Source organism: Platalea leucorodia, assembly GCF_965183815.1.
Source record: "Platalea leucorodia genome assembly, chromosome: 14".
Classification (NCBI taxonomy): Eukaryota; Metazoa; Chordata; class Aves; order Pelecaniformes; family Threskiornithidae; genus Platalea; species Platalea leucorodia.
In genome coordinates, this window is record NC_138836.1 from 5,347,995 (window position 1) to 5,361,079 (window position 13,085).

The 13,085-nt window shown below is 43.1% G+C and overlaps 1 protein-coding gene across 5 annotated transcripts in view; it reads left to right on the forward strand.

Annotated features, from left to right (window-relative positions):
* RNF213 (ring finger protein 213) overlaps positions 1–13,085 on the forward strand; it is a 55,721-nt gene that overhangs the window by 5,681 nt on the left and 36,955 nt on the right. For 4 of the 5 annotated variants that reach the window (XR_014229742.1, XM_082326875.1, XM_082326876.1 and 1 more), the window contains exons 4-20: positions 50–730; positions 1,384–1,565; positions 2,286–2,444; positions 2,724–2,917; positions 3,156–3,436; positions 4,634–4,902; positions 5,963–6,151; positions 6,673–6,868; positions 7,550–7,605; positions 7,871–8,024; positions 8,516–8,668; positions 9,339–9,437; positions 10,253–10,375; positions 10,790–10,970; positions 11,577–11,750; positions 12,033–12,191; positions 12,466–13,061. Coding sequence is in view for 4 of the 5 variants with exons in the window: in XM_082326875.1 (XP_082183001.1) it covers positions 50–730; positions 1,384–1,565; positions 2,286–2,444; positions 2,724–2,917; positions 3,156–3,436; positions 4,634–4,902; positions 5,963–6,151; positions 6,673–6,868; positions 7,550–7,605; positions 7,871–8,024; positions 8,516–8,668; positions 9,339–9,437; positions 10,253–10,375; positions 10,790–10,970; positions 11,577–11,750; positions 12,033–12,191; positions 12,466–13,061 (3,846 nt within the window). In the remaining variant the exon portion in view is untranslated. The remainder of the gene's footprint in view (positions 1–49; positions 731–1,383; positions 1,566–2,285; positions 2,445–2,723; positions 2,918–3,155; positions 3,437–4,633; positions 4,903–5,962; positions 6,152–6,672; positions 6,869–7,549; positions 7,606–7,870; positions 8,025–8,515; positions 8,669–9,338; positions 9,438–10,252; positions 10,376–10,789; positions 10,971–11,576; positions 11,751–12,032; positions 12,192–12,465; positions 13,062–13,085) is intronic. The other variant, XM_082326877.1, reaches the window with a different exon arrangement.

Consider the following 13,085-nt stretch of genomic DNA (forward strand, 5'->3'; position numbering starts at 1 on the left):
CAACAATGAATAAACAGACATTGTGTTGTTCCTTCCTTTTTTTTAATAGAAAAAGAAGAGGAATAAAGCAAAGAAGGGTCTTTCCAGCTCCAGGGAGCAGGACTCTCTGCCTTCTCTAAGCACAGCACCAGCTCAAACCACAGAATTGCCTAATACATGTGTTATTCCACAAGAAATCCAAACCCCGGGCAGTCAAGTAGCCAAACCGGGTGCTGACGTACTTGCTAGTGACAGTGGAAGCGCACATGAAAGCGACACAGTGTTGGGTCACTTGGAAAAGAAAGCTGGAAGCCTAGAAGCGGTTGCAGAAGGCAGTCACAGCAGCGTAGATGTGATGACCCCACCAAAGCAGAGCAGCACAGACGCTGCCCCATCTCCAAGCTCTGAAGCACCAAAGGAGAAGGTGGGAGGTGGAAATACCGCTGAGTGTGGAGAAATGGTCAGGAGTAACGTGGAAGGGGGCAGTTGTGCCCCTGATGCTGGCCAGCTTCCAGAAACCAGACCAGATTCCCAGTCCTCGGGTAGCAGTAAGGAACTGGCCTCAACAGGCGAGACAGCGAGCGTTTCCTCTGGGTTGTCTTCTGGTACAGGAGCACCTAAAAGTAAGCCTGCAACTCCTTGCGCTGAACATCGAAGTCAAGACACAAAGACTCCACCTGTGGTCAAAAGCTCGCAGGCTGGCAAGGGTAAAGAAGACAGCAGTCAGAAAGCGAGCTGTTCGACTTCCAAGGTAAGTGTGTGACTGAACACTCTGGTGAGTATTTGGTTGAGTTGGGCAACGTTTCCCTTTATAACTATGATTCTTTTGTGCTGTCGGTAAAGCTGAAGATCATGAGGCTGGGGAGAAAGCAGGGGACACTATGAAGTGTTTCTTTTTTTGAGTTTTGCTGTCCTGTGTGTTAGCTCTAGCGCAGCTCTTGCTGAGTGGTTGCTCAGTTACCCCCAGGAGCTGTGAACTTGTCTCTTCTCCAGCCAGCTCTTCCAGGTGTGCTCTCCAGTGAGCTCTGTTGGATCTCCCCGATGAGGAGATCTTCATGCTTTGTAGGTGCTTGTGCTCCGCTCACAGACAGACCTGTAAAGCTGTAAATTGCTGTTGGTTATCTTTCATTTTTTTTACACCCTATCCTCTGAGCACCTGTGGGTTATTGACCTGACTTCTTGCCAATGTTTGTAGATTGGATTCCTTTTGCAATCCATGCATTATTTTCCTTAACCAGTAGCTTCCCTCAGTGAGGGATTAGTATTTCCAGAAGTATGAAGCTGGCTGCTATGCTGTGATTTCTGGGTATCCCCACCCATCTGAAGAAATGTTAGATATTTCTGCAGATGTTGTCCTTTCAGGGTCTCCTGTTTAATTGGGCATTGTTTGTTTTCCTATCGCAGAATGAGGACAAAAAGGAGAAAAAGAAGACCCCAAGTGAGAAAATGCATGGAGTAACTGAGAAGACAAGTCAGACCAAAGCACCTGAGGTTGCTAGAAAGGATGATGCTTCAGCTGTAACAGACAGTTGCAAGGACAAAAAACAACAAAGGAAGCAGAAACCCGTGGATAAGGTTATAGAAAGGTGAGAACACCCCTGCTGCTCCCCAGCCTTCTTTCTTACAGGATTTGGTGTGAGGAGGACTAGGGGACTCCAGACTGAGGCAGGAGATTGAAGTACTAAGATTAGGTCTGCATGTATCTTGGATATGTGGAAATAGAATTGCCTTAAAACTGAGGTAAACCACTGCTCGTGCGAGAGAGAGCCAATGTTTAATCAGGAGTTGCAGCACAGGTCATGTACTGGGTAATGTGGTACACTGGGTATTTGAACCTTTTTGAGTATCTGATGAATAAAAAAAGAGATTGCCTTCTTATTTCTTACTCGTGTGAGCAACATGTGCTTCACGCATGTAACCCTTTAATGGTGTGAAGAGCTGTTTTGATTAGTATAACTTGTTTTGCTTAATGTGTATGAGCTGGAGGAGGGATAAAGCTTAGCCATTTCAGGTGACTCTGCTGGGTGAGGTATTTCTGTTGGCTTACCAATGCAGTGATGCAGATGCACGTGGCCAGAGCATTTCATGCTGCCTTTAGGAACCCATTTTTCCTTTTTGCGCTAGGCTTTACACTAGGCCTGCTATGTAGCATCAGTTAGAGCAAACTGCTGACAGAGCTTATGGGTCTTGCATCCAGTGAGCTAGTGGCTCAAATCTTATTTGTTGTTTTTGGTGATCTGTGCAATTTAAAAAAAAAAAGTAAAAATTAGAGTTCTTGCTATTTTCCTTCTAATTCTTTCTTGTAGTTCTGTGAACCGAAGTGATGGTGTTACAGTGTATTTCCATGCAATATTGTCCAAAGACTTCAAACTAAACCCCGAGACCGATAAAGTGTTCATCAGGGCTGAAGGCATTCCTTCCTATGAAGACTGGAAGGACAACATTTGTGAGCTGAACTGCACCAAGTGAGTACCCTCTTGAGTCACATGGAGGCACAGGAGTGTTTTGGCTCTGGAGAACAGGATGCAATGTGGTACTTCGTTTAATACGTAAGACTGTAGCTGTATGTCCATGGGTGGGTATTGCTGCAAAGGGTTTTCATAGTGGAGATAACTATCCTAAAATTTTCATTGTGAAAGAATGATCACCATTCCTATTAAAAATGGAGTGATGTGTGGAAAAGGAAGTATATAGGTCAGCTGACATGTCCTTTGCCCTCCTTTGCTGTGTTTTGTGTTTCCTAGGCATCTAGAACAACATGGATACCTCATTGAAGGCACTGTAACTCTTGCAAAAGAAATTGTGGATAAAGATATTCCTTACAAATATTGGGTTACCTGTCGTGAAGGGGAGTATGAATTTATTTACAAGCGTTCCGTATCGAATAATCATGTGAATCGCTGCTTATCAATAAGAGGCAGCTTGCTCAACGGTGGAGGTGAGCTTTTCTGACTGGATCTGCACATTGGGATGATCCATGTTTTTTTGGTGGGATGATCTCTAACTTCATATGGACTAGCATTATTATTATTAGACAGCATTATCTGAAGTTGGAAACTTAATGGGTCAGCGGGGGTATTTCTGCAGACAGCTGGAAGAGTGAAGGCATGTGCAAATGTGCGTTTGTTTCTCAAATGATTGTTTTCCTGTGTTCTCATCTGTGTTGCTTATTCTAGAATGGCATCAGTATGATGATATTGTGTGCGCAAAGCCTTCTGCAATCAAAAACTTTTGGAAGACTGTTGCTGGCAATAAAAACAAAGATGTGGTGGAAGGGAAGGAAATAGCTGCAAATATTATGTTAGAAAATATCTTCAGCATTCTTGGAACCTGGAGTCCCGACAACCTGAGAAACTTCTTATTCCAGCTGAGACAGTTTCATGTCGTTACAAAAGAGCCATGGGTATATGACAGCAGGAAAATGCTATGGACAGAGTTAAACTTTGGCACACAGCAGGTAATGGTTTTTTTATTTTTTTTTTTTTTAACAGATACTAGAAAACAGACGTTCAGTTACAAAACACAGAACTTTAGTTTTGCTGTTGACCTTGTTGGGTTAATTTTGCTTTTCCAGTCAAAAAGTTCAGGTGTGACAGAAGCAGCAGGGATCCTTTCGGGGTGACTGCCACTGTCTGCCTTGGGAACTTCAGTCACACCTTTGCAATTAGGTGCCGTTCTGAATATCCCATATTGGTCAGCAGCAGAGCTGTGATGTGGCAGCTTCTTACTTGAGTGGGTTTTGTGTCTGGATATTAATTTCCAAAGCCTGGCCCTTTAGTTTTGCTGCCAGTCGCTCTGTCATCAACTTCGTCACACTTGTCTTGGACTCCAAGCCTGCCGTTTTTTTTTTTTTTTTTTCCTTTTTTTGAGATGAGCTCCTCCTGATCCAGTTCTAAGCAGTGATGCAGACAGGGCTTCTGGAGTCCTAAACTTCTTACCTGGCATAATTATGAAATATGGCAGAAATGTCATGTTGTCTTTTCTGGGGCTTTGGACTGGTGTCAGGGCTGCTCATTTCTAACTCCCCGCAGCCTCCCTCCTCCTGGTGACACGGGAGAGGCCACAAGATGGCATACCCACCCAGCTCAGCAGAGCCCACGGGTGTTTCATGTCACTATTGGGTTTCAGAAGGGTGATTTTGGTATCACCAAGCACCACAGTACTGCGGACCCCCTGGACGTGGTTTCAGAGTAGCTTTTGGGGGCTGTGGGTACGGACAGAAGGGTCTCTCCTTTCACTGATTCCCAGCCAAGCCTGAGTCCGCTGGGAAGCTGCAGTCTGCTTGCGGTGTGCGATGGTAACGTAAGGCAGCGTTGGGTGTACAACTGCTCAGCTCACCGTTTCCCTTCCTGACATCTGCCCCAGTCCCTTGGTGCTCTGCTGGGCGTGGGAAGGTGCAGCAGTAGCTGAGTGGTGGGAGCTGGTAGCACAGAGGGGCACCAAACCATCACAGGTACTGGGGTACTGTGCCTGATGTTCTGGTGGTGGTCACTACCATGTGTGCTTAGATCCTGGTACCACCATGGTGCTGTGGGGTGTATAGGGCTATCGAGTGTCCTCACTGTAACTGCCAGAAGAAAATGGCTTCAGAAGGAAAAGACTTGTTGGGGAACTAATGCTGTGGTTGGTTTGTTTCTTCCCTTCTTTATCCTAGGTGAACAATTTGCTGCTAAAATATATGAAGAAAATAGCTCTTCCTTTCCTTGCACCACAAGGTGCAAAAGCATCGCAGGAGGACGTAGTAATAAAAAGTAAACTAGCTCTGGGGCTCACCATTCTCACAGTAGTTGAAACGTTCTATCTGCCAGCATTAAAAAGCAATCTGGCTGACCTGTGTAGCCTCTTGTGCTTGGATAAGGTATCACAACAAGCCATACAGGATGAAATGTGTCATATCAAAGAGGCTTTTGCAGCAGTTACTGGGTATGTATGTTACTGGAGTACTTACAAGGTAACTAACTGGGCTGATTTTGCTGCAAGCATAGCACCCTGTGGTAAAGCAATGAGGGATTCAGCTCTCAGAGAATCAGAAAAAAATTGGATTTGAAGGGATCTTTGGAGGTCTCTGTTCCAACCTCCTGTTCAAAGCAGAGCTAACGTCCAGGCAAGGTCGCAGTCAAGTTCTGAAAAGCTCCAGGGATGAAGAGTGCACAACCTCTCTGGGGCCCTCTTCCAGTCACATACCTTTTTTGATGTGCACTATGTTTTACTTCTGTCCAAACAGATTTCCCTTATTGCAACTTGTCACTGTTGCCAGAGTAGTAGATTTGAGTTAAAACTATTGTTTTTTCTTTATATATAAAAATCTTATTTGTTATCCTTTTCTGTCAAGCAGTTTCCGGCTTCTTACCTGCTTGCTATTCATACTTACAAACTCCAATGATCATCATGTGCTTAGTCCTTTAAATTTAAATGCCATATTTGGGTTCTTCTTGTCTCCTCTGATGTGCATCATTACACATGTTTTTTGTTGATTTTTTTTTTTCCTCAGAATGCCTGCTTGTTAGACTGTTATCTAACTGCATATCTGGCACTCGAATTTCTAGTTCTTCGCTTGCACGGCTGCAGCTATTAAATTTCCTTTTGGAGGCCTTTGTAGTACTTCAGCCCAATCAAGGAGGGCAAGAATTGTCCCTAGAATGCCTGGCTCCGTGCATCTGTGTCGCCCCATCTCTGACTGAGCTGGGAGGGGCTCATGTGGAAACTGTAGATAAAGTATTGGCACGTCTTCTTAGCGCTATATTAGTAGGGTTTGTGCAGAGAGATTCAGGTAAGATTATAGCTTTGAGTTTTAAACTTTTACCATATATACTCTTCAATAAAGATAAGATTGACCTAAAATAATTACCACAAGTTATCTGAAGGTACATAGAAGACTGAGATTTAGCCTTCACCCCTGCCTCAGCCCAGGACACTCTTGAGTCCTGTAAAAAGCTATTCTTTTACTGTGTGTGTTTGTTTTGATTTTTTTTTTTTCCTTTAGTTTGAAGGTTCACCTGATAAACTTGTGCCAGAGATGCATTGATGAACAAGTAGACCAGTGGGTGTGGATTATTCCTCTTCTGCATTTCTTTGCTGCTCCTTTGCAGCATGACGACTTGCTGGTGGAAGAAGATAGCTGGGCGGGGCTGGAAGGGCTTCCGTTTGCCGAAACAAGGAAGAAACGAGATAAGTGAGTTTTCCAGAATTTCTAGTTATATCCGGTGCCTTGACATTGTAGTTGGTGGTGGTCACCTTTATCTCTCTTTTCTAACTCTCTTGTTTTTAAAAAAATAAGAAACATAGCAGGTTGATGGTGGATATTTGGGATATACGAACACAGACCATATTGGTTGCTCAGAGTATGGTGTGTAGCAAAGCTGTGCAGTATATTACCTTTCAGACACAAACAACCCTTAATCCTGCAAGCTGTGGAGCAGCTTGCGTGGTTGGTGATGCCTGGCGTGAGTTAAAGCAACTCATGATACGTGTTGTGCAGGATCTGAGCAAGACCTGGCGTTTATTTTCCTTGAGTGCTTTTGCTCAGTAGTTTGATACTGCTTCTGTGATTACTGGGTCTTGGGGTCTTCTACCGATCTTCAGCTGTAAATGAAAAAAGCAGAGGAGTGAGAATAAGAGTCCTCTGTGGGCTGAACAAGCTTTTAGCCTTTCGTACCTTGAAAACTTGAAGATTTTGTTTTGTCTTCCATCCAGGACCCTACTGCAACTAATGAAAGAAAAGAGATACTTAATGGAATTGGATAGGACTCTGGTCAAGTCCTGGATCTGTGTGCTGCCCCTGGAGAGCCTGGCTGAATTTATAAGAGACTTCTCCAGTGGTTTGTTAGCTTCTCTTCAAGGTGTTTCTTACAGATTACAGAATGTTGACCTTTCGTGGAACAATTCTGAGGTTTGTCTTCTGGCAGCTTTACCCAGCTAAGGGATAAAGGCTGAAATTGGGCTGTAGCGTGCCTTTTAGCAGAACTAACTGGCACTGAAGGGAATGTGGTTGGTAGCAAGTCAGAGCACAAAGAGCTTAAAATTTAGCAAAAAGCAAAAATAGTTGCTGTGAAGTAGGAGACTCCTAAGAGGAGATGAGAGGGTGTATCTGTAGCAAAAAATGTTGTTGGCATTGATGAGAGAAGGGTCTGCTTATCTGGATTTGCTCTTAGTCACCGACGGGAAATATTTTAATCCTGAGATCCTCAGATGGCTGCCTGAAACTATTTTTTGCACAGCTCTTGGGGTTTAGGCAAGGTGCTGCTGGTTTGAGCGATTTTCCTGCCTGTTGTGAAAACACTTGTATTGTATGAGGACAGCAGGAACTGGACATTGCAACTAATAATAATAATAAATTTTAAACCCCTAGATTGTAAGAAGTGCAGGTTTTGTTTGTACAAATGATAGCCACCTATATGTTGACTCTGACATCCAGTAAATAATTTTTGCAATTTTATAGTGTATTTATAAAAGCTTTGGAGAAGGCATGGAAGAATACTGAATTCCCTCTTTCACACATCCCGTTAACTAATGAGAAATCAGTCTGTAAGGTTCCTTCCACAGTTTGATATTTCTGTCTTTCCATTCTTAGGTAGTAGAGAGTCTTCTAAAGACACTGCTTTGTACCTTGGATGAGAAACAGGACAGGTAACAGAAGTGCATCGTCCTTTTTATTTATACTGTGCCCCTTGGGTGGGGTTATGCTTGTAGCTTGAATATGTGCATTGAAATCTGTATGAATAAAGAAATCCTGTACTTCTATCCCTCTGTCAGATGGCAACATTTTTTAAATCTATCTGAGGAAGGGATGGTTTATTTGCCACACTGTATTGAATTTGGTGGGGATTTTTCTTTTTTATTTTTTTCCCTCTGAGCAGTAAAGAAATTCTTCCTCTTTATTCCTGTCTTTCAGTGCTCTGGAAGCTTGCTTTTGGCAGTCCTGCTTGATCTGTTGCTTCAAGCTGTACACGAGGGTCTGCAAGCACGTGAAGCAGGGGAGGTGGTTCATGATTCCTGCCACTTCTGCCATGATGATTTCGAAGGTTGTCAAACTTCAGCCCACAGCAGTGAGTACCAAGGAACCATTCATGGGTTGATATGAGCAAGATATCTAGAAGTGTTACAAAAATGGTACAACAGAGTGGTTTTAGATCATATCCATTCTCAATTTGGAAAACTTAATACTCTAGATTAACTAAGATTGTGGTACTTTCAAAAAGCTGTGAAGTCATTTAAAGATTTTGATTATTCTTATTGAACATAAGGTCAAACCCCTAGGTCACGGGTTTTGTTTTAAGTAAGTCTGGGTTTTTTTTTTCCCCTTAAGCATATGTTGTCTTTACTTCCTGCAATAAGTGTTCTTAAGCACAAACTATTTGTAAGCATTGCATCTTCCCAGCATCCCTCTAGCCTTTATTCAAGTAGCGGTGGGTCTCTGTTGCTGGGCGTTTGTGCTTTGGATACATTTAGGCTATCTCTCTTAGAAATATTTATTTAAATCAGTTGTATGTTGCTCTCCTGTTTGAACTGTTCTTATTTTCTTCTGTGTGTGTGGCAGGTTCCAAGAGGTGCTGTGCAGGAAGTTAAAGTAGTAGAAGCATTCAGTGAAGCTCTGAGAGAAACTCAAACCTGGTTCAGAAATGTTTTAAACCGGAAGTTACTGAAAGAATACTCGGAGGATGTGGTGTTCTCTTTTCATTGGGAACTTCAGGTTTGTCATCTTCTAATAATATGAATAAAAAGGTGTTTTACTGTAGCTTAACCATATAGTCTCTAATCTAATGGCTCTTTGCTGAGAACCGTATCTGCTGTGGCTGTGTAAGGAATGAGATGGGGAGAGGCAGTACAGACTACAAGCTGAAGAAGCTACATTGTTTTAAACATTATTGGGCTGAAAAGCGAAGGGCTATAATTGATGCTGCTCAGCTGGCCTTATTTCTCCTTTTTCTTGGCTGTTCCAAGAGGCATTGCTGGGACGAGGAGCTGCCCCTTGTTGGCGTTTAGCTGGAGCTGTTGTCTTGCTCACACTATGTCCTGCTGGCTGTTCTTCAGGCCTTCCAGCAGGCAGAGCACAGAGCAACTCTTTACAGTCTGACTCGCTCTGCTCCCAGCTCTCCCTGGGAGAGTTTCCAGCATCAAGGTGGAATCGGTTCATCCCAATGCCTCCTTTAGCAACTGGGACATTTTGACACCGTTTGGGCTTAAAAGCTGCCTTTTGCAGCTCTGGATGGAAACATCTATTATTCTTCTGGATGGAAACATCTGAAAGGACTGTAGACTGAGTGTGGGGCCTCTCCTCACCATACTTCTTTTAATTTCCTTATTCGAATGTTAAATCTCAACACTTTAGTGTTTTGGGTTTGTTTGCTTCTCACCTGCAGGCGTGGGATGTATTTGTGAAGATCAGCTTTCCAGATGAACAGTTCACTGAGAGGTGGAAGAATACTTTACTTGCCGATCTGAAGAGAAGAATTCAGGAGGTAGGGGGGACTCCAGGCAGTCACGGCTGCCAGTGGGCCAAGTTCACAGCGGATAGACAGTTTTCTGCTGTGCTTAGAGAATAGCTTCTAAAGCCTGAATGGGCATGTGAAAACACTGTGGCTTTGGTCATAAAAATTGCCGTTGCTGTTATAAACCATGTTCTGGAGGCTCAAAAATTGGACATGAAACTGTGCCATGCTGTATTCTTGGTGTCAGAGACTCCAGTAGCCTGCTAGCCTGGCTGCAGTGCTGGTCTGCTTCTAGCAGTGACTGATATTCTGGTACTTTAAAGGAAATTGGACATTTTGAGCAATTACTACCCCTATAGTTTTAAGAAACAGTGGGTGTAAAGTAAGCACGCAAGGACTTACAGAAGCAAAGTTGGCGCTTGTCTCTTTTCACTCAATGTGCAGCAATTGTGTTGTCCAGGCTCCCAAATGCACACCCGAATGTGTAGGTCCCTTCTAAATTGAACTTGTGTATCTTCTCATCTCCTTTCTACATCAGTTGCAAAAATCTTTAAGCCATTGATTTTCATGGTATAATTAGGAAACAAATATTTCCTGGTGGAAGCTTGGCTTGGAGAGATGCATATTAAGTAATCACACATTTTAGATGGAAAGATTTTCCAAGCATTTATTTGTTTCGTCTCTCTTCCAGGCCTGATAAATGGGCTGATGCTTGGCTCCACTAGGAAACTTAATTTTTTCTTCTTAGTTCCTTTTATTGTCTTAATAGCAGCACTCCTTCATGCTTTCAGAAGAAACACTTTGGAAACATTAAGTTGATAAGAAATCTCCCTTTTGCCCTATAGGAGCCTCCAGTTAAACAAATCTTAGTCTACTGCTGTTGGCACTACGAATTTACACAGCTTGATTCTTCCATTGACTGGTGTTTCCGTAATTGTGCCACAGAGGCTGTAACTGCGGCTTGCCAGGTATCGTATTTTCCTTCAAGGTAGGAAAAGGAAAAGTCAGATTTCCTGTTGCATAGAAATACTGTTGCATAGTAAAGGGATATGCACTGTGGTGGAAGGAGAGTTGCACATTCAGTCTCTTATTGCTTGAGTTACTGTGGATTGTTTAAGTTAACTCAACAAAAGAAAAAAAAATTGACAAGAAATCAGGAAATGAGGATCCACTTATAAAGGGTCCATGAAAAACACTTGTAATGCTTTTGCCATCATGGCTTCTGGTATCAGTCACATCATACAGTTTTTTTGGAATATGCCTCAGCACTGGAGGTGCGACTTCTTGACATCAGTGCCTGATCCCAAGACAAAGACGGACGCAGTATCACCCAAAAGACTGATGCATTCCTCCCTCCCCTCTGTCTTGTATGCCTTGTGCAGACTCAGAGCAATCTCCTTGAGAAGATATCTTCCTACAACATGAGCCAGTTCAGCCAGCTTGTATCAACTATTATTGTGAAGTCATGGCCAATCAAGAGTGGCCAGTCTGAGGATGATTTTGATGAGATCTTGCGCCACGTGCTTACGTGGCCTGACACCAAACATATCTTCAGCTTTAATGGTATGTCTGTTAGTTATATTTATAGGAGTCTTTGAAAAGCTGTTCTCTGCCTTGCCACTCCCACTTTGCAGAGCAGCAAACAAATATATAAAAATTGTCCTGCTCTTGTTTCATTCTCTATCTCAAAGCTCAAGGTATTCAGCCTGTTTTTGGAGAGGAAAGGCTAAGGAGAGGGAGCTAGTATTCCTCTTCTGCTGGTCCACTGCAGCCAATTCAGGATTTGTACTGGACTGCTGAACCCGTAGATCAAGTAGATTTGTAGAACATAACTTCTTTCTCTGAGAAGTTCTAATAAGTTATTGCTACACAAAAACGCAAAGGTGTTTGTCATGTGAATGGATCAAAATGGCTTGTGTTTCCTCCACAGGTTTTGGATATGGGCTCTCCATGGGAAAGTTTCTGAATTGCTCTCCTGAGATCCTGGCTGTTTCTGTTCAGAAAAACATGAGGGGTTGGAGGGTGGTGTGATGAGTTCACGGCTTTTGGGGAGGGATTCGAATGGGAAATGGAAGGACTCTGTATCATGACACTGAATAGTTATTGGTTCTGCCTAGTTTTTGTGAAGCAGGGCTGATCTAAGTTTTGCATGCTTTGTTTCTGGAACAGGAACAAATACAAAGCTCCTAGAAAAACTTACAGATGAAGCAAAGAATATAATGGCCACAGCAGACTCTGTGTTTATGAGTGTTGTCGATGACATCCAGAAAGGGTGTATCCTTGTGAAACATCTGGAAGAGATTTTCCAACATGAGGCACAGTTCATCTGTATCTGGGAGATAAGTAAGAACACCATTCAAGGGTGGCATTGTTGGCTTCTGGCATCATTGTAGTGATTGATCGATGGCCTACTCTGTTAACCTACTTCAGTGATTAGTAATGCCAGTTAGGTGCTTCAGCAGTTAGCAGTGCTGCCCTTGTCTTTGTCCTTTACGTGGAGCTCCCAGCTCCCGTTTGTGTTGTCTGCATTTCACTGTGTTTGTGACTCCGCACATCCAAACCTGAGTTATGGGTGCAGGGGGTGGGAAGTATCTGCCTTGTGACTACAGATGAGTTTTCTTTCAGAGCACCAGCAGCTGTTACGTGAAGAGAAAGAACTACTCCAGAGAGAACTGAAAGAATTGCTGCAGATGAGGCAAGAAGAAGTAACGTTTCTCAGGAAAGAGAAAAAAGCAATAGGAACCTTTCTGAACATGTGTAGGAAGGTGCAGGCATCTGTGAAAGGTAGTGTTTTGGGGGAGCAATTTGAAAGTGGCAACTCCAGAAAAGATAATTTTCTTTGAAAGCGACTAGGCTTTGTAAATAGGTTTTATTCTAAACCACAGAAAGGATGAGGAGGGGTGGGGGAAGTAAACCTAGAGCATTTGAGGGATCATCAAGCGATATTTGTAGGGGTCCACATGCGCAATAGCATTTTGTGACTTAGCGGATTAGATGAAGTAAGCTGGACACAGGCTAGGCATCTGATCTATCTCTGACCTGTCTCTCTGTTTTAAAGTGGACGTAGGCGAAGTGGAATTTCAATATTTGGAAGATCTTAGCTCACAAAGACTAAATACAGTTGTGAATGTGGGAAAGAGACCCTTACAGACCTACTACAGCTTGAGCCCAGAGCTGAAGGAATTTGCCCAGAAAATGCACTCTCTTAAGGATAGCCTGATCTTCCAGCAGTTCTGGGAGGAAGCAGCGCAGACGGCAGGAGACGAGTATGAAAGTTCAGAAGAGGAGGAGGAGGAGGACAACATTGTTCCTGCATTGAACCTTGATAATCTTTTCAGCAGTCTAATCTCCCCTTGTTTTGCAAGCTGTGAAAGGTTGTATGATGATCTCAGATCTGGAAATCTCACGCTTTCTGCAGTTGATACAATTTTCCAGGCATTCACAGATCGTCCTGAAGAAATCAAAACTGAACTAAATAACATATGTAAGCTTAGACCTGAAGAAGTCAGAGACTGGGTTGATCAGCGATTTCAGCAGATCCAGCAATACCATGAAATGCATTTAACTCTTGATGCTGCAAAGATCATTGCCCATGTCAAAGCAAGTTTAAGCCTCTCTGGTGACTTCAGTATCCTGGAAAACTTGTTGGACATAGTAAGTATCCACTTCTTCAGCTCT